At 35.6% G+C, this 25,665-nt stretch overlaps 1 protein-coding gene across 1 annotated transcript in view; it reads right to left on the bottom strand.

Moving 5' to 3' along the window:
• COL24A1 (collagen type XXIV alpha 1 chain) overlaps positions 1–25,665 on the bottom strand; it is a 395,634-nt gene that overhangs the window by 335,546 nt on the left and 34,423 nt on the right. Inside the window, exons 4-7 of the mRNA XM_059061755.2 lie at positions 24,973–25,026; positions 22,312–22,365; positions 5,542–5,595; positions 2,405–2,458 (exon numbers count right to left, since the gene is read on the bottom strand). Coding sequence (XP_058917738.1) covers positions 2,405–2,458; positions 5,542–5,595; positions 22,312–22,365; positions 24,973–25,026 — 216 coding nt within the window. The remainder of the gene's footprint in view (positions 1–2,404; positions 2,459–5,541; positions 5,596–22,311; positions 22,366–24,972; positions 25,027–25,665) is intronic.

Raw genomic sequence — 25,665 nt, 5'->3', positions numbered from 1 at the left:
AATAATCAGTCTGGTCCTTCTGCCCTTCATACAAACCACAGGAACAGAAAGAGTCTACCACACATTCATATTAAAGTAAGACATGCACGTAGATAGTGTGATGGAAACGTGTTCCAAGCCTGCTATGTGGAGAATTAGTTTAGGTTTAGATTCAGCCCCTATGTCTGTTTCCTGCAATACTTGTTTATAAAAAATCTATATACAGTTTCCATTATTAGATACACTCTGAAAAGAGGGAAGGCATTCTCAGAAAAACTGCAAAATCATCTCAAATATTTCAGCACTGTTTTGAACTACTATCAAAGCATAGTGAACCATGGATGCTTCATTTATCACAAAGTAATTTGGTTTCTAAATACTTTCGACTAAACCTTCTCTAGAGAAAATTCAGCTATAGTTGCTAATTGATAACATAGCAAGATCCCTGACTTCTACAGTGTCTGTTTCTACTCGTTAACAACACAAGCCACATTTTAAAAGTTTAAAAAACTGTGTAAGAGAAAAGAAGTCTGTGAAAGATATGCATCCATGACCCAGTTTGTTTAACTTAATGTTATTTCACTTTACCAGACTTATACAGACCAAAAATAATATATTCTCAATATTTTAAAACACCGATGGGCCAAGGCTCATATAATATGTGCATAAGTGCTTGGAAGATAATATCTTCTGCTTTAAGTAAGCAAAACTTCAAAGTTAAAAATGATAATCTGCTCTAATAGTTAAAATCAGTCTTATAAAATTTTCTCTGTAGTATTTCTTTATATACTCTTCTACACAATCACGACTCAAGCTTTATTTATCAATAATTTTTCCCTTTCTGGAACGCTAATTTCATGAACCATGGGCATTATTAACCTTGGAAAGTAATGATTAGTTTGTTTTTCTCTCATACACAGTGGCATTCTTCAGGATGCAATAGCTGTATATTTAATATCAAATACAATTTATTAAGGTAATTTTCATATTATGAGATTTTCTTTGTTTGATGCTATTCATCAGTACGGTTTCCTCAGAGGTACACTTAGCAGTCAGAGGTATACTAAGTAGCATTAATCAGACAGATTCATGACTGTATGTCAAGACCAATTCTGGTAGAAACGATCACTCTGCAGTTTCATGGAAGCAACCAACAACCTCAAAGGAGTTGTCAGATTCTAAGTACTATCTAGGATGAAGACTAGTCTAAATGCCATAAGAATAATGGTGTGGTATGGTCATGGGAGGACAAATACTCCATGAGATCAAAACCTTTTAAATCCATTTACAACTGTGCCCTGTAGATGGGATTATGAAGGGAAGCAAACAAGGTCAGGATCCTTTCCCAAACCAGATAAATAGCTGATGGTTAACAGTTATTAACTTGCTATTAGCTTGCTATTTTTCTGACACTCTATTGCATGGATTATCCCATTCCAACAGCTCCCTGTGAAGTGGGTAGTATTATCTTCACATTTTACACATGAGGGAACTAAAGCTTAGGTTAAGCAACCTGCCCAAGGTCAACGGGACCTAGAAAATGGCAGATGGAATTTGAACAAATTAACCAGAGCCAGAAAACCATCTCCAACCTAAATCTCCCAAGAGGAAAAGAATATGACACACTAAGACACCAACATAGCTCATTATTAAGTGTATTTAGGCACCCATATCAAGTCAAATACTGCCCTCCAATATTTTGGGGCTTTTAATACCTTAGACAGAAATTTTGTATCTTCTTCATCCCCTGTAGAAAATCAACAACTCAGCGTTTGAGAAAAAGACAAGCTGAATATATCGAGAAGAATTTACACTTGTGTTAATTCAGGAACCTGCACAGCATATTTTATGAAATAATTATAGCAGCTGTGTTACTATTCCTTTTTACCCGAGAAAAAGCCAACTCATATGCATATGACTACTATTTTTTTTTTTTTTACTACCTATCCCCAAACCTCACTTCTACTCTATTTACGCTTCAGGCCTCACATTCATGTATATATCATGGCAGAGCTTATTATTTCCTAATAAAATTAGAAACTCTTTTTAAAAAAGCCAAGTATTTTACCTACATCCAAATGTACCTCACTTTGGATATATAAAAGTTACAATGTGACTTCAAAGTTTTAGAAGTTATTGCCCTAATGTAATAAAAAAAGGGAGCTCCAAAATTCTATCAGTGACTTTCTCCTACATGTGAATTTTGTCCCCATCATTATCTGAAGGGTTTTCTTTTATTTTTCTTAAGACCCTGTCTTTGGTGGGCACCACTTTCCTGGATTAGGACAGCACCCTAATTCCTATTGCTGAGGAAAGGAATTTAAAACATTGACTTTGGACTCAACTTCAGAATGAGATCTTAGGACCTGAAGAGCGCCCAGATCCACATGGCACCCAAATACATCAAAGTAAAACTACATCTTACCTTAACACCTTGCATACCAGGGGGCCCCGTTAATCCAGAAAGACCTTGATCACCCTAAGAACAAAACACAATCAGAGGTTTAATATTATGAAAGAGAATTGAAAATTATGATTTCCTTGCTGCAGGATTTCATCTTGGACGTCCAGATCTTAATGCATTCATTTCTGATCTCCTCTATCGGGCTCAAGGTCCACCTCGTTTCTGGGACTGTTTGAGACCTTTTCTGAGGCTCCCAGCCCTTATCTCTTCTACTGATGATTACCTGGACAGTACTTCCCCACCTCTAAGGCCCTGCTTCTTTTTCTCTGATGTCCTTTTCTCTAGGAATGTACTTACTTCCCAAATTCTCATCTTTCCCAAAGTTTACCGTGCTTTAAAAATGTAAAGGAATCTACTTAAAAATTCTACCAGTGCTTTGTGAGGCAGCTGGGGACAGCTCAGGCCTGCCCTTCTAAGTGAGGACCTGCAGCCCGATGGGACTCCCACGTGGAACCTCAAGGCAGGGCTGGGGGGTGGGAGGCAGGACTGGGCTCTCGTCGTGCACCAGGGAAAGGGGCACTTCTGTTTCTGGGGCTGCAGTGAAAATTTATTGGGAGGACCGTGTGTTTGACTTCACAGACCCAACTTCGCAAATTAGGGCCTTCTGTCCCCACACCCCAACCCCTTCCCCCAAATGTGATGAAGGCCTGTGAGCAGGGTAGGAAGAAGCAATTATACCAGTGAGGGGGAAGGAGTGTCTGTGGTGGGTAGAATAGACAACGACATAGAGGAGGCTGTGTGAACTGACAAGGATGAAACATGTCAAAGTGGAATGGAGGTATAATCTTAAACCAGTTTACTCGTGGTACACTTCCTTCTTCGCCTCTGTTCCTTTCCCTCTTCCTGCTGTGACAAAGTTATTGTGCATGGAAAAAAAAGTATGTTCTTTGAAAGAAAAAAAGAGTACTTAGTTAATAACCCTAAATAAACTCGTTAATGACTGTTTAGGCACTGTTAAATTTTCAATGTATTATCTACTTTAATATGTCATCAAATTAAACAATCAGAAGGGAAAAGGATGTTTCTGATTAACTATAAAGTGCTTTTCCATATGTTTAATATTTTAATGTTTTTTTGCTCAGTGTTTTATTAATATATATATTTTTTACACATTTCTCTGATAGAAGGAAAAGAAAACTGCACTAGGAAACAGGAGACTGGAGGCTCATCTCCTACTAGATCTAATCAAGGGTAAATCACTTGATGTTCCTTCAAAGTTTCTCCATCTGAAAAATGAGAATAATAATATCACACTTGTCTTGTGGGAAAGGAAAAATGACCACTATTTAAAAGTTATCTTTGTTTGCCATTGAGGTCCCACAAGAAATTAAACACTTAGGTGTGCTCTATGAGAGATGTTACTTACAGGATATTATTCCATGCAGAAGGACGAGAATCTGCATTGCTTTTATTGTTTCATCATTGACTATATATTTATTGTAAAAATAGCTAAATGTTGAAAAATAAAATTCAATTGTTTCCCAATCCCCCAATACTCACACCAATTTAATGTTTGTATTTTATTTATTTGTATTTATATTGTATATTTATAAATATCCTGCCTCCTCAGTATAATTGAACCTAATTGTATGTAAATATAATTTGAGAAATTGTTTTTAAATGTTACCATTTAAAAAATATTCATTTTGAAAGTTGGATTTCACTTAAAGCTCAATGAAAACATTCTATTAAATCCTATATCTTACCATATTTCTCCTATATAGTACTGACCACAGTTAGTCTATGAGTAACTCAAAAAGTTAAAAAAAAAAAAAAACCCACTGACATACTTCCAAGTCACAACTCACAGGCTGAATCACCCTATATTTTATACAGATACTGTACACATACTGAACCACCCTATATTTTGTACAGAGAAGCCACAAGGGAAGATAAAAATAAGCATCTAATAAAATCTGAATGCATAATTTGGGGAATTTATTTAAAGGAGTCACCAAAAGAGAGTGGATGTCTAATTTCTAAATTTTAAGTAAGAAATCAAATGTTTTATATTTAGAGATTTTTAAAGATGGCATTTATGTTTCTCAGATTGCAGAATTTTTTTCCTTGTAATAATTAAGGGACCAATGAAAATACTGTTTCTAATAATAAACTTCCATTCCTTTTCTAAATTATTTAGATTCAGTGAACTCAGTTCCATCACTGCAATGAAATTCTTACAGTTCTAGATTAAATTTGAGGATTTAATTGCTAGAATAATATCTATTAATGTGATGTAATTTTTCTTACATTTACAAGAGTTTCTGTAAATCAATTAAAGGATACGATTTCAACCCAGTTACCACAAAAATTATTCAGGGATTTTAAGTTTGTGAATGTACATTACATAAACAAAAACATCCTATAATTGTACCACATTCATCAAGTGCATGTCTAAATAAAGCTTCCCAGATATATAACTAAATACTTGACTTGTATTCATCCTCACTGGAAAACAATATCTTCCTCTTAATAAAGATTTTCGCTGCTATCTTTACTTTGAAACATTAGTTTCTTTATATCTAAATGCGTATGTGTATTTGAGCGCATTATGATAAAATAAAAAGCATACTGTACTGAAAGTCAGAAAATTTAGATACATCTTAATTCATCTACCTGCTATCCACTTAAATTCTATGAATCTTGTTTTCTCACCTGGAAAAAAGATAATGATAACCGCCTCCCTCACTGTTACTGTGGGACTTAAACAAGATAAGTATGTAGAACTATTCTAGAAATAAAGGTGTAAAATGGCATTAGAATTTACAATGTCATCCATACTAACAGCAACAGTTTTGAGGTTAGGACCAAAAGTATCTTGTTCTAATTTTTTGCCCCATCTGTTTCTAGTTCACAGGTAGCACAAGGGCATGACAAAGCAGACAGTCAAAAAAATTAATGGTATGATGTAAAGTGAAAAGTTGGGCTGATAATACTGTTTACTTGATTCTTCAAATATTTCTTCCTTCATTAAAATCCAATAGTTATCTACATATTCTGTCTGAAATCAAGTAAAATCTACATTTAAAAAAGATAAAAATGATTTTTAAAAGCTTGAAATATATCATCATGATTTTATTTCATGGACGAATAATTACCTTTTCTCCAGAAACAGCATGACCTGGGGAAAAACCTGGATCTCCTTTGGGGCCCTAAATAAAACAGTTATAAAACACTTGATGAAACATAAACTACATATATCATACTTCTTTGGTTGTATGCATTGTAAGATGCTACACACATTATATGGTCTTGAATAAAATTACGTATTTGAAATTGAGATGTACAAGGATTATTTACCTTTTTAATGTATATTTCACTTATCCTTAATTTTAAATGTTGAGAAGATTCCTAGAAATTCCCCACACATACCTGATTTTTCTAATCAATAAAGTTATACTACAAATGAAACACCTTTTTTTTAATAGGTAACTCTTGTCACTTTTACTTTTTAAATTAATTTTTATTGGAGTATAGTTGCTTTAAAATGTGTTAGCTTCTACTGCACAGCAAAATGAATCAGCCATACATATACACATATCCTCTCCCTTTTGGATTTCCCTACCATTTAGGACACCACAGTGCATTAAGTAGAGTTCCCTGTGCTATACAGTATGTTCCCCTCAGTTGTCTATTTTATACATAGTATCAATAGTGTATATGTGTCAATCCCAATCTCCCAATTCCTCCTACCCCACCCCTTTCCCCCTTCATATTCATACAAATCCATACATTTGTAGAGATGTGGATGGACCTAGAGACTGTCATACAGAGTGAAGTAACTCAGAAAAAGAAAAGCAAATATCGTATATTAACACATATATGTGGAATCTAGAAAAATGGTATAGATGACCTTATTTGCAAAGCAGAAATAGAGACACAGACGTAGAGAACAAATAAAACATCCTGGGCTTCCCTGGTGGCGCAGTGGTTGAGAATCCGCCTGCCGATGCAGGAGACGCGGGTTCGTGCCCTGGTCCGGGAGGATCCCACATGCCGCGGAGCGGCTGGGTCTGTGAGCCATGGCCACTGAGCCTGTGCGTTCGGAGCCTGTGCTCCGCAACGGGAGAGGCCACAGCAGTGAGAAGCCCGCGTACCACAAAAAAATACAAAATAAAAAAATAAAAAATAAAACATCCTTCTTCAAGGGAACTACATAAAGGCTCTATTAACTTTTCCATTTTTGTGACATATTGAGTTATAATTCCTATTTTAGCATGGGAAAATAGTTTTTAATAAAAGAAAACTGCTTATAATAATTCTCAAAATTTTAAAACATCATTCCAAGTTTAAATATTTTCCAAAATCTTGCAATGTACATGCATTACTTTTATAATAAAACAAAAATAAAAAACGCTTTAACTGCCAAAATTATTTTTATTCTGTTATAAAAATAGATATTTTTCATACTTTGGGAATCTTTATCTTTTATATATCAAGAGAAATATGACATTAGGTTTCAACAAAAAATTTTTGGTACAATAATAGTAAAGTATTCTTTCTTTCTTGTTATGCATGCTAGCAAAATATCTCCTTTTCTATTTCATGCTTCATAAAATACAGAATTGAGATCTTTATCATTCAAATTCTGACTTCATTACCATTCTTAACTAATAATAATTTTCCAATTCTAAATGTTATTTTCACCCTATGGGAAGTAGGGAAACAGTCATGTCTTCCTTCACATATTCAGGGACACTTTTTTTTTCCTTCATTCCACAGATATTTATTGAACAACTTCCTGAACACATAGGGATGAACAAAACAGGTAAGTTATCTGTCCTCTTTAGGCTAACATTCCAGTGTGAGAGAAAAAAATAAAGAATAAATGGAAATTTTAAAAAATACAATTTCTTGTATAGATAAGTGTCAGAAAGAAAGCAGCAGCTGGGGAAGGGAACTGTGACCAGCTGAGACACAGAGGGCTCTTTTCTTGGGTGCAGTGGGAGGAACCGTCCCTGAGAAGGTGATCTGACCAGAGAATTGAAAGAGGTAAGGGAGGGAGTTGGAAATATATCTGAAGGGAGATCACTAAGAGCATCCCCAGCAGAGAAAAGAGTAAGTGCAAAGGGCCTGAGGTTTGTCTGAGAAACAGCAGGTTGCCTGATGTTACAAGTGCTAAATGGAGAGAAGCAGGCATGCACTTCAGAAAGACAAAAGCAGCCAGAACACAAAAAGAATTATAAGGCCTTATTTGTGGTTTGGCTTTTACTCAGATCTGTCTTCACTTTTAACAAGCTGGCTGTAGTGTTGAACAGACATTATGGGGGTTCCAAACACAGAATACATATTGAAGGCAGAGCTGACAGAATTTCCAGGACGAGAAGTGAGAGACAGATTGGCATCAAGTCCACGTACAATGGGAAAACAACAAAGATGGAAAAGACTGGGGAGAACAGTAGGACTGGATGACAGCTATAGTTCTCTCTCAGACATGTTAAAAGCAAGGTGTCTCTTAGATTTCTAAGTGGAGATACTTTGTGTGCTGTTGGATGCTGAGGCTGGATATCAAAAGTCACCAGAATATAAATTGTGTCTGAAACCATGGTAAAGAGTGAGACTACTGAGAAAAAGTGTAAATATAGAGAAAAGAAGAGGAAGGAGGATGGTTCACTAAGTGTGTTCTAATATTTAGCAATTGGAGGAGGAAAGACAGCAAGAGAGAATGAGGTGACACAGCATGTAAGCTGAAAGGCAAACAAGATGATTGTGTAACCTCCAAGTGTAGAGAAGACATTTTCAGAATGAAGGCATGGCCAACTGTGTGTGTCCACTACTGCTGAAAAAATGAGTCACGTGAGGAGAGGCTGCTGGGAGAGATGGAGGTGGTTGGTGACCTTGATAGGTGCCGTATCAATGGAGTGGTTAAGAAGAACACATGAAGGTCATGGGTGGTAAGACAGGAGCTTTGATTAGCAAGGCAAGTAGAGAAATAAGAGTACACCACATCTCAGTAGAAAGAAGATGTGAGTTCTAAGAGAGGGCTTAGGCTTTTAAAATTTTTTGTCAAGATGGAAACTAATATAGCAAGTTATTTTGTTGATGGGAATGATCTAGGAAAAAAGGGAGAAATTGAGCATAAGTTGGGAGAAATGCATATTTCTCTTGAGTATGCCATAGGAGATGGGGATCCAGGGTCCAAACAGAGACATTTCAGTAGAAACAATTAATCTGGTACAACAGTTTCAAAGGTAGAATATATGGGTACAGATATTAGGTCACTAGCCTTGGTAATGGGGAAAAAAAATGAGAGCTAATTCTCATCTGACTGCTTCTTCTAGTTTCTCGGTGAAATAAAATGTTAGGCTTACAGTTCAAAGTTAGAGGTGGGGAATGATATGGGAGGGATACTCCTGAAATAGCTCTCAAATTGACTGATGAAAGAAGAAAGACAAAAAGTCCTTCATGTTCCCCAGTAAGTCTTTTCATTTTACAAAGTAGAAATGAGTCTTCACTGGCAGAGTCCTATATCCAAGCATCAAAAAATAATGTTTAAGGAAAAGGTTGTTTCCAGTCTGACCTCTTCCCTTCCATAGCTATCACCACTTCTACCACTAATACAATTTTAGATCACTGGTTACAAAATTATGGGACCTGACAAATGGCTTTAGTGATACCTTAATATTTAAGAACTCTTCATATAAAAAATGATAATCTATTTAGAATTTATGAGAGATTAGAACTTATCCCTTTATAGAGCAAATCCCTTTATAGAGAAAGAAGCAATAGGTCCAGAAAAGTTAACTGAATTGGTTAAGACTGCCTAGAAAAGTACTGGTAAATCAGGTCAATTTTCTTTCTCATATCACAACATCTGTTAAATTAAGATCTTATTGATTTTTATATATTTTAATCTATTATAAAGCCTAATTAATTGATTTGAGGCAATATTTATAACAAATTTAAAAGGAACTTAAGAAATGATAGCTCTTGAAAAATTTGAATATAATAAAACTTTTTTATGGCCAATGTTTTTACTTAGAATTCTCACACTAAAACCTCTTTTATTTTTCAGTCCTATCTGAATTTTCTATTATATACCAACTTCCTTAATATAATTATCTTTCAGCTTTCTTGACATCATCATCTAATATGACATTTCATCTTCCACTTTAAAAAAATTGAAAGAGTGGGAGAAAGTAATCAATTAAGCAATAAAAATCAGATATAAAGACAGACCTTTCTCTTATTCATAAGCTTTATATATCTTGGCAACATATGTAAAGAGATTATGTCAAATCTCTTTTATTGCCACACAAATATGTTTGAATTGATCATCTCATATGCTAGAACCAGAAATTAAAGTCAGTATGAAGAAAATGCTTAACCTGGCCAGTTGTGCACTGATCCTAGTATAAAATGCATGAGGAAGAGATTATTGAACATTCCAAGGTTGCCTGAAATGTCAAGGAAGTAGGGCATACTTTTCTGCATTTAAGGAAAATACTCCAAAATTTCTGTCGTTTTCCCTCCTTTTTATGAGGGAAATCATATTTATTTATTTGTTATTTATTTATTTATTCTATGATTCCTGACACACTTTTAGCCACACTTGATTGGCTTTTTAAAAACTCCTTGGAATTAAAAATGTTTATAAATTAAGCATAATTGACTTTGACCTTCAATACTGACTTTTACTTACTCCTACACAACTTTTGTTGAAGGAGCTATATATCCTTTTGAGTATGAAGAAGAAGAAAAGAAAGTTGCCTACATTTTATTACTCAAGGATTCCAAAAGTCCCACCTAACTTACTGATCTGCTGTAGTCTAAAATCCTCATTATCAGAGTAGCTCTTTTAGACTGTTATGGATTTCCAGATGGCTCTCTGTATAAGGAGGGAAACTCCCCAAGGTATTAGGCCCATTAAGATGTTCAAACAAATGTATCAGATTGGAGTCCACACAATATAATGGAAAGAGCATTGGGATTTAGAGTGAAAAGACTGAACAAGTCATTTAATCTCTCTGAACCTGAATTTCCTCCTCTGTAAAATGGGAATAATAATAATATCTACTTAGATTAGCTTGAAAGATTTAGGATCAAATCCCCTATAGATTACATAGATGTTAGTAGTCAGTATTAAAAATAACAGTACTAAATACAATCATTAAAATAAATTTTACAATTATGGCCATCTTGAAAAGCAGAGAACACAACTCTTGAGTGAATTACTGACAGTGCAGCAAAATTTTAATGGAAAGGATTTGGAATTTAAAAATTCAGAGTCTGAATGAGCTAAATTGGTAGAGTATCATAAAGGAAACACTAAATGACATAATCTTGAAGTAGCACCACTTGAATATTCTTAGTTTTAATATTAGCAATAACTGCACAAGCTCCATAATCTCAATTTTAAGCACTATACTCTCTAAACAACACTTCTTATCTTTTTAGCTCACTCTAAGCCCTTATAACTTTAACAATTACTTGACCCACTGGAACTGTTAACATGTGATCCCATCACGTTTTCACTCTTTCATCCCCCACGTGGTCTCACTTCCCATCCCTAGCCAGCCTAAATACCAGTGTCTTATATTCTAATCACTTCCTTGCATACGTAAATGACACCATTGCCTGTTTCTCCCTCTGTCTTATAAGCTTACCTGGAAAATCTTAAATATAAACTCTCTACCTACTTTGACCCTATCCCTAGTAAGAGAAACAATTAATGCTGACAAATCTTACTTGAAATTCATTACTTCTTACATTGATTTTGTTTTGCTTTGTCTTTTGGTGTGTCCAGTAATTGCCTCAGTTGATTCACTTTCCCACTTTCATAGATGATTATTTCATAACCTCCCTCTCTTTACTCTCAGCTGGTTATCCTGCTTTCACCTTTCACAAGCTCTCATAACCAAATCCACTACACCTCACCTTAACTTGTTCCAAAACACTCTGCCTTCATAACCAAACCCCTGCATTGTCTCTCACCAGGACATTATTGGTGAACTGTCTTCCCTACATTATTTTACTTTTACTTCTAAGATAACTGCCATCATCAAGTAAACACACTGTAATTTCTCCAATCTTAAAAAATAACTTTCCTTGAGCCCACATCTCCCTTCTCTGCTCCATTATACTGTCCCCTTTTAGAGAAAAACTCCTAGAAAGTTGTCTATGTTAACTAAAAGACTTCCTCTCTATCCATTCTCTCTTAGACCTACTCTACTCAGGTTTTTGTCCCTACCACTATCCTAACCTCATTGGTCATTCTTTCTCAGTCTCCTTTGCTAGTTCCTCTTCATCTTCCTAATACACTGAACTCTGAAGTATCCAAAGACTCAGTCCTTGGACACTTCTCTTCTTTGTCTACATTCATCCCTACGTGACCTCATCAGTTCCATAGCTTTAAATTCCATATATACATTGATGACTCTGAAATGTATATTTTTAGCTATGATATCTTCCCTGAACTCCAGATCCATATACCCTTTTTATATCTCCACTTGGATGTTAAATAGTCCTCTCAAATTGAATACGATCAAAAAGGCACTCTTGGGAATTCTGGTTCAGATAGTGGCAGAGTAGCATATATGCAACTAATCCTCCTGAAGATTACAATTGTAAAGTCAGGACAAGAATGCACAGGAGAACAATAAAAAACAGGGCTGGAAGGGATTCAACTCTTGAAAGAAGAAACCACACTTTGTTTAACACACATTTATACAGCCTTTCTCCTAAAGACACTTCTCAGTCTGCATGGAGTGGCTGGAATTCAAGAAGAAAAACATAAACATTTTGGCTAATGGTATCAGAGGACAGAGCGTAGGAGTACCAAAATGACTGCAAACTGAGGGAGAAAATCCTAGAAATAAAGAAAGTCAGCTTCCCCCAAAGCTTGAATATAGACTTTCTTCAATTCCTGGCTGATCCTGACATGTGTTTTCATGAGACAGATTCCAAAGAACTCAGCAGAAATCAACAACTAAAAGGCTGAAAGAATTAATAAATTTCAGCTGCTGGTCACTAAAGGAGAAAGTTTAGGGTTTGAGCCACATCATTTTAGAAGAACATGGTAAATAGTTTGATAAATACCTTTCCATTGAAATTGAAGGAGAGTTATACTTTAGAAGCAAATACTATATTCTTGGACTAATAGACTCGCACTAATACTATAAGCGAAACTGAAACAGATCTGCCCTTTAAAAAAGTTTCCAAACCTTGATGTGGATGAACCTAGAGTCTGTCATACAGAGTGAAGTAAGTCAGAAAGAGAAAAACAAATATTGTATATTAACGCACATATATGGAATATAGAAAAATGGTACTGATGAACCTATTTTCAGGGAAGGAAAGGAGATGCAGACATATAGAACGGACTTGTGGACACAGGGGGCAGGAAGGGGAGGGTGGGACGAAATGAGAGAGTAGCATTGACCTATATACACTACCATGTGTAAAACAGATAGCTGGAGGGAAGCTGCTGTATAACACAGGGAGCTCAGCTCAGTGCTCTGCGATGACCTAGAGGGGTGGGAGGGAGGCTCAAGAGGGAGGGGATATATGTATACATATAGCTGATTCACTCTGTTCTACAGGAGAAACTAACACAACACTGTAAAGCAATTATACTCCAATAAAAAAAATAATAAAAAAATAAAAGTTTCCAAACCTGTACAAGTTTAAGGTGATGAGCCAGTTATTTAAGTGCCTACAGAACAAAAATCAAGTCTCCAAAGGATTAAAAAGAAAGGTAACAGCATCTAAAGATCCACATATCGTCCACAACATGCAGTATGTAATCAAATTTTTCTAGACATGCAAAAGGGAAAATCTGACTTGAGGTAAAGAAAAAAGGCAGTCAATACAAACAGACCACAAAAGGACCTAGAAGTTAGAATTAGCAGTTGAAGATTTTATTAACTATTATAAATATGTTCAAGGGCTTAAAGGAAAAGATGATCATAATGAGTGAACAAATATCAACAGACAGATGAAAACTATATAAAGAGTCAACTAAAAACCTAGAACTGATAATACAGTATCTTAAATATAAAAATTTACTGGATGAGCTTAACATCATATTGGAGAAGGCAGAAGTAAAGTTTAATGAAATTAAAGGCAGCTCTATAGAAGTTATCTAATCTGAAGAAGAGAAAAAAAAAATACATGGCAAAAATGAACAGAGATCTAGTGACCTGTGGGGCAATATTAATAGTATAACATATATGGAGTCCCAGAAGGAAAGGAGAGAAATAATGGGACAGAAAGATTATTTGAAGAAATAATGGCCAAAAATGTCCCAAATTTGTTTTAAAAAAATTTTTATGGGTAAAAAGACATTCAGTGAAGCCCAAAGAAATATCTAAGGGAAACCACCCCTACAGACATCATAGTAAAGCTGCTAAAAGCCAGACAAAGAGAAAAATATTAAGACATCCTGTGAAAAATTTCATATTATACTGAGGGGAATAAAAATGTTGGCTAAATCCTCATCAGCAACAGTAAAGGCCAAAATATGAGAACATCAGACATGTTTAAAGTGTTGGAAGAAAAACATTCTCAACCAAGATTTTTTTACTCTACAAAATTTTTTTTTACTATCTTTCAAAAAACTGTAGACAAAATAAATTTCAGGTAAACAAAAACCAAGAGAAATCATCACCAGTAGAACTGTACTCAAAGAATTATTGAAGGAATTTCTGCTAGCTAAAGGGGCGTGGCACCAGATAGAAACTCAGATCTATAGGAAGGAATTAAGAGCTTTGGAAATGAAAATAAATGAGGAAATATGAATGACTCCCTTGTTTGTTTCTTCTTTTAATTTCCTTAAAAGACTGATTACTTAATACAGAAATTATTGCATTGTACTGTTGGGTTTATAACGACATAGATGTAAAATAAATGACAACAGAACACAAAGGATGGGGAGATAGTAGGTAAATGTAATTGTAATGTTACAAGAGTCTTATATTTTACATGAAATATTACCATATTAACTCTAAGTAAACTACAATAAGTTAATAAGGTATACTGTAATCCCTAAAGCAACCACTAAAAATCAATCAGAGATACAGCTGAAATGCCAAGAGAAATTAAACAGAATACTAAAATATATTTGATTAACCCAAAAGAAGGTAGAAAAAAGGAATAAAGGAACAAAGAACACCTGGGATAAACAGAAAAGAAATGACAATGCAGAAGGCCAAGACCCAATCATACCAAAATTATACAAATGTAAATGAACTTAACATTCTAATTAAAAATCAGAGATTATCAAGCCAAGATAAATACAAAAGACCCAATTATACCGTATCCATAAGAGATGCACTTTAAATATAGAAAGGTAAAGGAAAGGAAATATATATACCAGGCAGACAATAAGCATTAAAAAGTTGGTGTGGCTCTATGACTGTCAAACTAGACTTCAAGAAGAGGAGTATTACTAAAGATAAACAGAGATATTTGATAATGATAAAAAGGTCTGTTCATCAGGAAGACATAACAGTCCTTAAATATTCATGCATCACACAAGAGCTCCAAAATACATGAAGCAAACACTAACTAAACACTTCCTAAACACTACAGAAATAAAATCCAAAATCAGAGTTGGATATTTCAACACACCTCTCTCAGTAATTAACAGAACAACTAGACAAGAAAAAACATAGTAAGGACAGAGAAAATTTGACCACCACCATCAGCCACCATAATCGAACTGACATTTATAGAATACTATACATAATCTTTTGAAGCTCATGTGAAATATTCATCAAGATAGATCACATGCTGGGCCATAAAATGCCTCAATAAATTTTAAAAGATTAAACTCTTCCCTTGTGTGCTTTCTGAACACAATGGAACTAAATTAGAAAACAGCAACAATAAGACCACTAGAAAAGCTTCTAATTGATGGACACTAAAAAACCCAACATACTTCTAAATAATCCATGAGTAAGGAAGAAAGCATATATTTCAACTTGAATGATAATGAAAACATCAAATTTTGTGGAATGCAGTTAAATCAGTCCTTAGAGAGAAATTCATAGCTCTAAATGCTTATGTTAGAATAGAGCTAAAAAAATCAATGAAATATTATATGGTCCATAGAAAAACTTAACAAAGCCAAAAGTTGGTTCTTTTAAAACATTAATGGAAATGAACTCTTGATTTCCTCCCAGGCAAAAACAAGACAAGTAAAAACCTGAAATCATGTTCCTCCTCATTCCAGTAGATGGCAGCTCCCACAATACCAGCTGTCCAACTGCTTAAGCCTTAGATTACCTTTGACTCCTCTCTCACACCATGTAAGTGACTCATAAGCAATTATGTTAACTGTACCTCAAAATACATCTAGATTTTGACCACTTTACACCATCTCCATTGTTAACACTCTAGTCCATGCCATCCTCACCCATGGCGTGAGCTTGGGTAGACCAGTGAAGTAGTCTCCAAACTGGTACCCCTATTTCTACCCTTCCCCTGCCCCACTCTATTCTCTGTGATAGCCAAAACCATCCTCCTACAACATAAATTGCATGGTGTCATCTTTCTACTTAGAACTCTCCAATAAATATCCAACACAGAGTAAAATCCAAACCAAAATTCTTACCTACAAGATTCAACATAATCTGGCTCCTGCTATGTCTCTGATCTATCTCCTACCACTTATCTCATTCAGCTATTCCTCAAAGACGGCTAAGCAGTCTCCTGCCTCAGGGCCTTTGGACTTCCTGAGTTGTTTCTATTGTTTTCAACCTTTTCTTCATCAGGACGGCAAAAATGGTGATTTTTAACTCTAGTATTCTTTCTTCATTTGCTAGCTTTTGCCATAAAGAGTAACTTCCCTTTGTCAACTATTTGGTTGCACTAAGGTTCAATTCTATAAGAAAAGCAAGGCAGTTTCTTAAGAAAAAACTTATTCTTTCCCTGTATTTTTCTTCCATTTACCATTTTTCAAAATAATGACATTGTGGTATAATAAAAATATACATTTGGTCTTTGTCCCTGGTTCCTAGCACAGAGCTCCTAAAACCCTTGGAATTTCCTGAGTCACAGGAGTGTCTTTCGTTATTCATAACAAGCCCTTTTCAACATCTGAGCTTATGCTAATGAGGTGACTGGAGACGGGGAGCTAGAGAGCTTCAGGATGGGTTATAAAAACTCTTGAACAAAGACATCACAGGAACTTCCAGTAGGTGAACACACTGATGTGCTGGGAAGATGACGCACCTGGGGAGGGCATGGAAGCTCCGGGTTCCCACCCTCCACATTTTGCCCTATCCATCTCTACCATTTAGCTACTTGAGTTGTATTTTTCTTAATAATAAATTGGTAAGCCTAATTAAAGTGTTTTCCTGATTTCTGTGAGCTGTTCTAGTAAAATATCAAACCTGGGAGACAGGAAGAGATTATGGGAATCCCTGAACGTGTAGTCAGCCAGGCAGAAGTGTGAGTAGCCTGGGCAGCCCATCTGTTGCTGGCATCTCAAGTGTGGGGAGTCTTGTGGGACTGAGCCCTTAAATCTGTGGAGTCTGACACTAAATTGGGGTAGAGTCAGAATTGAATTGAATTGTTGAATATTCAATTGGTGTCAGAGAATTTGACAATCTCATAGATGTAATTCCCCAGCATCCTCTAAAGGTGACCAATGAGGGTTTGTCTGTTTTTAACTACATTATAACTCATGGATTTAGAGATATTTGTTATGATTCAATCCACTACAGTTATTATCCTTAATGATGCTCAAATTATACCAATCTTTGGCTAGCAGAAGCCTTTTCAAATTGGCTCCTGAATCCTTCTAACATGAACCCAATAGAGACTTTGATAGCTAGAAGGAAAAAATTTAAATATATTTGTCTGGTCCTTTACAAAAGGTCCCTACATTGTACAGAATAATAGGAGCACCTCAGTCTTCAGCATTTTATCATAGTTTACATTTTCAGAATGCTGGACTGAAAAGTTTCCATAGCAATCTGACTCAGTAAAAAAATTCTTAGAATGGGTCAGCATCTATACTCAACACATTTATTTAATTCACACACAAGGAAAATGGGACTTTCAGTTTAGAGAAATAATGATGGAGACATGGGAGCAGAGGGTCAAAACCAGGAATAAAACAGCACAAAGAAATATTCCTTGGAATTCAATATTTAACATTATTGATAACATCTCATTTAATATTACTAATGGGACATTGTTATTGCAGCTTATTAAGGTTAGATGTTTTCATTTAACTGGATTAAATCTGATGGAGCTATTGAACCCGAGTAAAGTAATATAAGCTATGAATGTCCATGGGAAGGTTTTAAGCTGTCTTTAAGAAGCATTTTTGGGAAACGAACTATCTGGAGGCAAACAGATTGCCTGGACTAGAATTATAAGTGTAGGGTAGGCCAAAGATCTAGATTCTGCATTTGGACTCATGTCCAAAGATCTACTGCATAATTGATCGTGTGTTAATAGTAATAAAAAATGTCCAGTACCCTGCAAATAAAGTTCATATTAAATAAGTAAATATGATGAACTGTGGACCCAGAAGGCATTTGGTGGCAAGAAAAAAGCCATTCTCTCTAGCAAATAGAGAAACAGAATTCACTTCCTTGTGTTGTTTTTTTATTTTTTGAAGACAATATTTCTACCCTTAGTCTACTGATTTTGGCTAATGATTTCCGCTAAAGAACTCAATAGTCTTTCTGTTTTAAATCAGTTAGTCTTAATAATGCTGAAAAATGCTATATTATCCACTAATTTTATTTATTTATTTATTTTTTTGGTACACGGGCCTCTCACTGTTGTGGCCTCTCCCATTGCGGAGCACAGACTCCAGACGCGCAGGCTCTGCGGCCATGGCTCACGGGCCCAGCCACTCCGCGGCATGTGGGATCAGGGCAAGAACCCGTGTCCCCTGCATCAGCAGGCGGACTCTCAACCACTGCGCCACCAGGGAAGCCCTATCCACTAAATTTGTGTGCCATTTTATTCTTCTACTATTTAACAATTTAACAACACAGTTCTGAGGGGCTAGAGTTCAGTTTTACTCTTTATGAACTTCATATGTTTTATCAGTATCCAAAGGATAAGCTGGAACCTTGGAATGGACATATTTTGTTACTATTACTAAATGAATTCAGAAAGCCTTTAATTACATTAGGTTAGTACCCTACCCAAACCCTTCCTCTTTAAGGTGCTGTGTCATAAATGAACTCCTCACTATGTTAGTAGAGACAAATCGGTATAACGGAAAGAGTAAAACAGATCTAATTCTGATGCCAGTTACAACTGTGTTACCTTGGTTAAGTACTTTCCTCTCTGAATATGTTTTCTTCTGTGGAAAGCAGAAGGTAATAAAGCCTGCTCTGAACAGTACTCCTAACTGAAGTGGAACTGAATGAGATGGCATTCATAAAATAATTAGGTGCTTAATAAGTGCTAGTTCTCATTCCCTTATGATGCCAGTGCCTTGTTTCTAATGTTAAGTCTGCTCATTGTTTCAGTTTAACATTTACTGAGTGCCCAACACATGCTGGGCACTGGGCTGGACACAAAGGCAAAGATGAGTAAGGTCTGGCCACTGCATTGAAGTAACTCAGAATCTACTAAGGAAGACGAACAGATATGTGAAAACTCATTTTGCTTGAACAGAGTTGAGAACTACCAAAGATCAGTTTACACTTTTTGTCCTTTATGATAAGTACTAACTTAATTGTAAAAGTATAACAGAAAATAAATTAATTTTTGCATCAATCTAGAGTATGGTAGCAAAATAAGCTTTATTCTTATAAACTTTTAAATAGTCTTATAAATAGAATATATTTCTTTACTATATTAAGGTATTTTCATTCATAAGAGCCACAAGATTTTTGTTTTATTTAACAAATAATAAATGTGATACTTTCAGTAAAAGTTGCATTTCTAAATAGCCTAGTTACCTTATAAGTAGCTCCTCCAGAAAAGGGAAATAATGTTTTCTTAAGTGTCAACTACACACAAGTATTCTACCATATGTTTTACGTGCTTCATGCCATTAACTTATATAAGGTATCTTTTGGTTCTGAGACAGGCTGGGACCTGTAACTCTTTGCTGCAGTGCTGCAATGCCTGCACCTGGACAAACCTCTCCTCAAGCAACAGAGACACTATCAGGGACTAAAAATAACTGTGTGCATGTGCAATTGGGACAAATTATGGACAAAAGATACAAAAAGACCAAAACAAAACCCAAATGCCACTTTTGAAGAGCTGGGAGCAAAAGCCCAGTACTGTGCATGCCCCCTGAACTCAACACCACCAAAGGGTGGGCAACACCACCAAAGGGGTGGGCAAAACACCTAAGCCACCCCTCTGGCCCGACCCTTGGACACACCCCTACCCTCACCCCATATAAGGAACTAGCAATTTCTATTGATTAGGGAAGGCCAAGAACCCCAGTCAGTATCAGTTCTAAAAATTTTTATAAAGCATATTAATCTAATTACGACTATATAAATTCCATAATGCATTGCATTTTCCATTTCAGTTAAACCTTTCTAAACTTGCAATTGTCTTAATTTGGTCTTTTCATAGGTTCAGGTAACCCCTTTTGAAATGGACAGATCATTTCTTGTGCAAGTGGCAAGATGAATTTTTATACAATTTCCTTAGAGGCCAATGATTCTATGTTATTCTTGCTAAACAATAACTGATACGAGAAAAATGCTGAAAATGTCTTTCTACTCTAAAATCCCTTAATCTAAAAGGGATTTTTGTTCCCTGAAGGAAAATAAATCTTGTGATTACATGTCAAAATTTATTGTTGAGAGCATGAAATTTGCATTTTTATTGCACTGTCTTGAATAAATACTATAAGAGGATTATAAAGTATAAGCCTTGAATGTTCTATTAATCCCAATTACTTTAAAGTGCATGTTAAATATCTAGGAAAATTGGCTTCACAAACCACATGCTACAAGCTTTACCTGATTCATTTAAGACAGTGGTGATTTATAACACCTGTCACAATCTAATGTCCTCCACAAATATGTGCAGTTAAAACAAATCATGGTCAGTCTTGGCTATTTTGAACATGGTTATCAAATTATCAAATTAAATATGAATTAAAGACTAATATTCAGGTGTATACAATTAAGTTCCCAAGAGGTTCAGTTAGTTGCTTGCAAATTAAAAGTGGAGTTTTTAAAATCCCTAATATATGGGTTCATAAAAATGTTATTGGTAAATAGTTATAGTCAAAATTACACTCACACTACTAATATTAAAGAGAAATCTTGAGATTAAGATTTCATCTCTCCTAGTTCATTTTACCGAAGACACATATTCATACCAGTCAACACTGAAAAATATCCTGTTTTTAATCTTTGGACAATGATAATTTTTTGTTACAAAGTTCATCATTTTCTCAAGTATTTTCTCCTGAATAAGTACACACATTTTAAGAAGTCAATTAAATCAAAGGCTTTCCACTATCTCTACCTTCATCTCTCCTCACCCTATTCTCTATCCTTTTTGTTTGTTTCAAGTATCTGTTTGCTACTGGCTAAGGTAGGGGAAGGGGAGGACAACACCATGTGGAAACCCACTCGTCCCCCATTCTGTCTTCTTGTTGTGGAGATCAGGGTGTTAGCAGGATGGCAAGCCCCCTAGAACTTCAGCTCTGTGGAAAAACGCGAGCTGGCTCTTTACAACTACATTAGCCTTTCACTAGTCTAAATGTCCTGAAAGTCCCCAAAAAAGCGTGAAGGCTAGAGAATCACAAATTTAAGAAAAAAACTTCTAATTTCTTTAGAAGGCCTTTGTCTTTTTTCTCACTGTTACACCTCCAGACTTCAGTTAAGTCTTTTTTCTCTCTGAGATATATTAAACTCAAAATATTGCTGACAGTGATGAGAAACTTTGGAAAATTTAGATTTAAATCATCTGTTATCACTATTACATATTAATAATAATGATACTACTTATGACATGTTAACACTGCTAAGGGCTTTACTCACAAAGTATTTAGCCTTCACTCCAGCTCTCTGAGGACACACTATGATTTTTCTTATTTTGGAGAAGAAGAAAGTGAAGCTTAAAGCCGCTAAGAGAGTAATTTTCTTCTAGTCATACAAATCAAGAGGGCTAAAACTTGAACCCCAATCAGTTAAGACTCCAAAACCTGTGTTCTTAAGCTCTATCCTATCTTAACCTATATCTATATGGTAACATCTATATGGTTACTTTTGAGTGAGATAATAAGCAGAATGGTTATTAATGACCCTGAAATATTCATGATGCCACTGGAAACCAAAACCCTAATGCTTACGCATATATATATACATTTGATTATCTTTCCAATTCCATACCTGCTCTCAAGGTAACCAGCCTGGTATATATTCTTCCATCCGTTTTTACTATACTCATACTACTATCTATCACACTATTATCTACCATGATACCACTACACAACAATGTATGCTCATATATATATAGGCTTTCAGGTTAGTTTTTCTCATAAAAATATGAGTATCCTACAAGCATTATCCTCACAGATCTTTTTCAGGTAAAAATATTAGGTAAGTGTGGAACAGGGAAATAAATGATATTTTATTTCCTCAGTACTTACCTATACATTAAAACAGCCTTGATTTAAGGTAAATTACTCAAATCATAATCTGTATATTTCAGAGGTTTCCATATATTGCCATCATATTTTGACAATAAAGACTTTGGAATACCAAAGCAGGGCTGTGCTTGCCTTTACCACTAGCTATATATAAATCCAAGTGTGGTGGGCTCTCAGAGGGGCCTGGCTCTCTGCCAGCCTAAGACCAACTTGCTGAAGAATCATGCTCTGGAAATGAGAGATCCTCAATCCTCAATATCCCAAGGTTGGCTTTAAAAGTTAAAGATCTTCTTTACAATACTAATTACTAATAATCACTCACCTTTGGACCTGGTAATCCAGGTAACCCAGGATTTCCATGTGGCCCTGGCATGCCCTGCAAATAGTAAAAAAAAAAAAAAAAAAAAGTCAGATCATTCTTAGCACAGATCTAGATACAAATAACAAACAGTGGTTATTATAACATTCAAATAAATATTATGTAATTCATTAAAATGGATATCTTATTTTACAAAGTTCTTTATCTCTTCTGAGATCTTGGATATTTCAGTCTTGGAGAAGACTAATTATAGAGCAGAACTGTGGTTTCTGTTTTTGTTTCAAAACACTGCCCTTGAGGTGATTATGTCTCTTATTTACCACTCCTATCTCCAGCCACATTGCTTAGCGCTACTTCTAAAAGTTGTGCAGAGTAAGAAGCCTAAAAATAACTAAGTGCAATTGTTTAGTTACTCTCCTCTCAACATGTGGTAACCCTTTCTGCACTTGGGTTTTTGTTTATGCTATCATGTGTACCTTAAATACTTACCTCATTTAACCTTGCCCCCCTACACCTGCCCAAATCACGTTCAAGCATCAACTGAGACACCACCTTATTTTTAAATACTGGCTATACCGGCATGAAGGGATTTCTCTTTCCTACTCACTTCCACAGAGATTGCTGCATGTAAAATTTATTTGCAATTAGTTGTATATTGCCTTGGGATATTTCTGTCATTTAAATATTTTATTGCTATTTTAACTTCCTTATGACATATGTTTAGTTTCAGAATTATAAACTCTTTGAAAAGAGGCTGTTTTTAATATTACCAGTATAGTACTTAGCATATAGCAACCTCTCAATGAATAGTCAATTTGGGGAGTTCCCTGGTGGTTCAGTGGTTAGGACTGGGCTCTTTCACTGCCGTGGCCTGGGTTCAATCCCTGGTCAGGGAATAAAGATCCCAAAAGCCACAAAAGGGAGGCAAAAAAAAAGGAATATTTGTCAATTTGAATTCAATAACTGCTTCTATTTACTAAATACCTACTATCGTGCAAGTAACTGTGTTAATGCTTTACTTTTTTTATTACTAATCCTTATAACAATCCTGCAAGGTGATTATTTACTCCCGTTTATCAATGGGGAACCTTAGGTTCACACAACCAGCAAGCAGAAGACTAAGATTCATCTCCAGAAGGCCTTCCAGGTTTCCAGGCCTCCTATACTCATTTGGGCTTAGTACCACAGCCCTGCGCTCTTCAGCTACACCTCCCTCTTGACGTATAAATAGTTATTAATTATCTATTTATCTGTCTTTTCACTTCTGAACTAATAGAGCATTATGTTTCAGAAAGGAGAGGGGTGCTAGCAATGCAAACACTGAAGGTATATCTAGCAAGATGAAAACAAAGGGGAAAAATTTAGATTTCATGACATCTCATTTGTGCAGTCTTCAAAAACAAATTTTAATAAAGCAGATGGAAAAATTTATAAGGATTAAGAAATGAGTTTTTGATGTAGATGGGGGTGCAATGGGTATAAAGGATTATTTCACAAAGCTCAGTAGTGCAAGAATGAGCAAGGAAAATTACTTTAGGAAAAATTAGCATCAATGAAAGTTTGGGATTTTTAAAAAAGATAACTTGCTGGTTGTTGCCAAATAAGATAAAATCTAAGGAGAGAAAAAGGTCATGCTGTAGGAGAAGAACAGCCTTAACCGTGGAGAGGGAATGCAATTAGTGCGAAGGTGAACTCAGCCCCTCAGGGAAGTAGGATCCAGGGTCTCCTGACAGAAAAGCAGGAGGACAGAAATGGTCTGCTGGCTGTAAGAGAGGGGAGAGTTTAGAAGACACTCTGGGAGGAATGTGGTAGGTCATCAAGTATAGAGAAAGAAATGTTAAACAGCTAGAACGGAGTGAGCAATCAACTTCAGCCTCATATGGACAAGATCTTGATGTGAATAGGACCATTTAAAGTAACATTTTTGGGTGATTTTTCATTATATTGTTTATATGATAAATAGAAATCAGTAAAGAAAGTGGATCATATATGGCATTTGCATTTGTCTTTATAACACACAATCACAATTCTTTTTCTAGCTCTTTGAAGAATTTCTGCTAGTAGAAGTCCATTCTTTTTTTTTTTTTTTTGAGGTTGGAAAGAAACTAATTCTAACACAGCAATCAATCTTTTGTTGGACCTGTGTAATGTGAGAAACTAGAGCTTATCCTTAAGGCAGTTTTTTTCATCAGGACAATTATTTTTTTACTTTATAGCTCCAATATTTTCCATTATGTAATCCAGGAATGTACTATTTTAAGGCTGCCCACTCTTTTCCATTTCCCAAAGTAAAAGAACCCCACCTTGGACTATCAACTGCAGATGAAATCACTTTATAACTAAGAATAATGTTACAAGTAGCACCCCAACAGTCACTAATCTACAAATTTGATTATCTTTTTTTTTTTTTTTTTTTTTTTTTTTTTTTTTTTTTTTTGCGGTACGCGGGCCTCTCACTGTTGTGGCCTCTCCCGTTGCGGAGCACAGGCTCCGGACGCGTATTCCCAGGCTTCTTTTGAATTGGCAAAGGTAGGGCTAATTTCCTACCTTTGCCAATCCAGGGCAGATTTCCAAGGGAAGTACATACTGTACATTACTAGGAAAAAACATACTGGAAAGCTACCAGTTCTAACAGCAAGTGAGAAACGGAGGCCATCTACTTACCCGTGGACCTCTCTTTCCTGATGGACCTGGGATACCTGCTGGGCCAGAAGGACCCTTGGAAAACAAATGCCGAGATATTAGGCATGATAACAGATGCACGCTCTCTCACAAGTCTTGCTAAGAGTCTCACTCCAGGGTTCCTTTTCCATCCCTAGTTATCAGCTGATGATTTTCAAACAACATGAAACCCCTCACCCTAATCAGCAGGGGTGAGAGTTGAAACTCAAGATGTCCTCTTTAATCTGGCTAGATATGGCAGCAAGAAGTCTATGACTTATGGTTATGGCCACTGTATCTGGTTTTCACAGGGACCATAACGAGTAGTTTCGTGGGTAGTTTTTTACCTAAATTTACTTTTACTACTGAAGGAGGAATTCAATTTAGGGTTTAGAGATCAACAACTACAGGTTTTTTCAAACGCATTTCAAAAGAAGACTTGCCTTGAAAAATTAAAGCACTAACCATTTTATGTTCTTTTAAAAGGCTTATATCAAGGACCTGTGTAATGTGTTAAACTGTTATAATGAGATCCTTTTAGTATATTCAGTAATAAATCTGCCTTACACAAAATGCAGCATACCAGGAGGTCACTAATAAGAGTTAAATGGTTTGTAAAAGCAAAATATGAAAGCAAAAACAGGTCAATTTTTAAAGCATTCTGAGTTCTTTAAATGTCACTTATTAAATATATCA

Source organism: Kogia breviceps, chromosome 1 (genome assembly GCF_026419965.1).
Source record: "Kogia breviceps isolate mKogBre1 chromosome 1, mKogBre1 haplotype 1, whole genome shotgun sequence".
Lineage (NCBI taxonomy): Eukaryota > Metazoa > Chordata > Mammalia > Artiodactyla > Physeteridae > Kogia > Kogia breviceps.
Note: the sequence above shows the minus strand (reverse complement) of the source record. Positions and strands in the feature narration are given on the sequence as shown.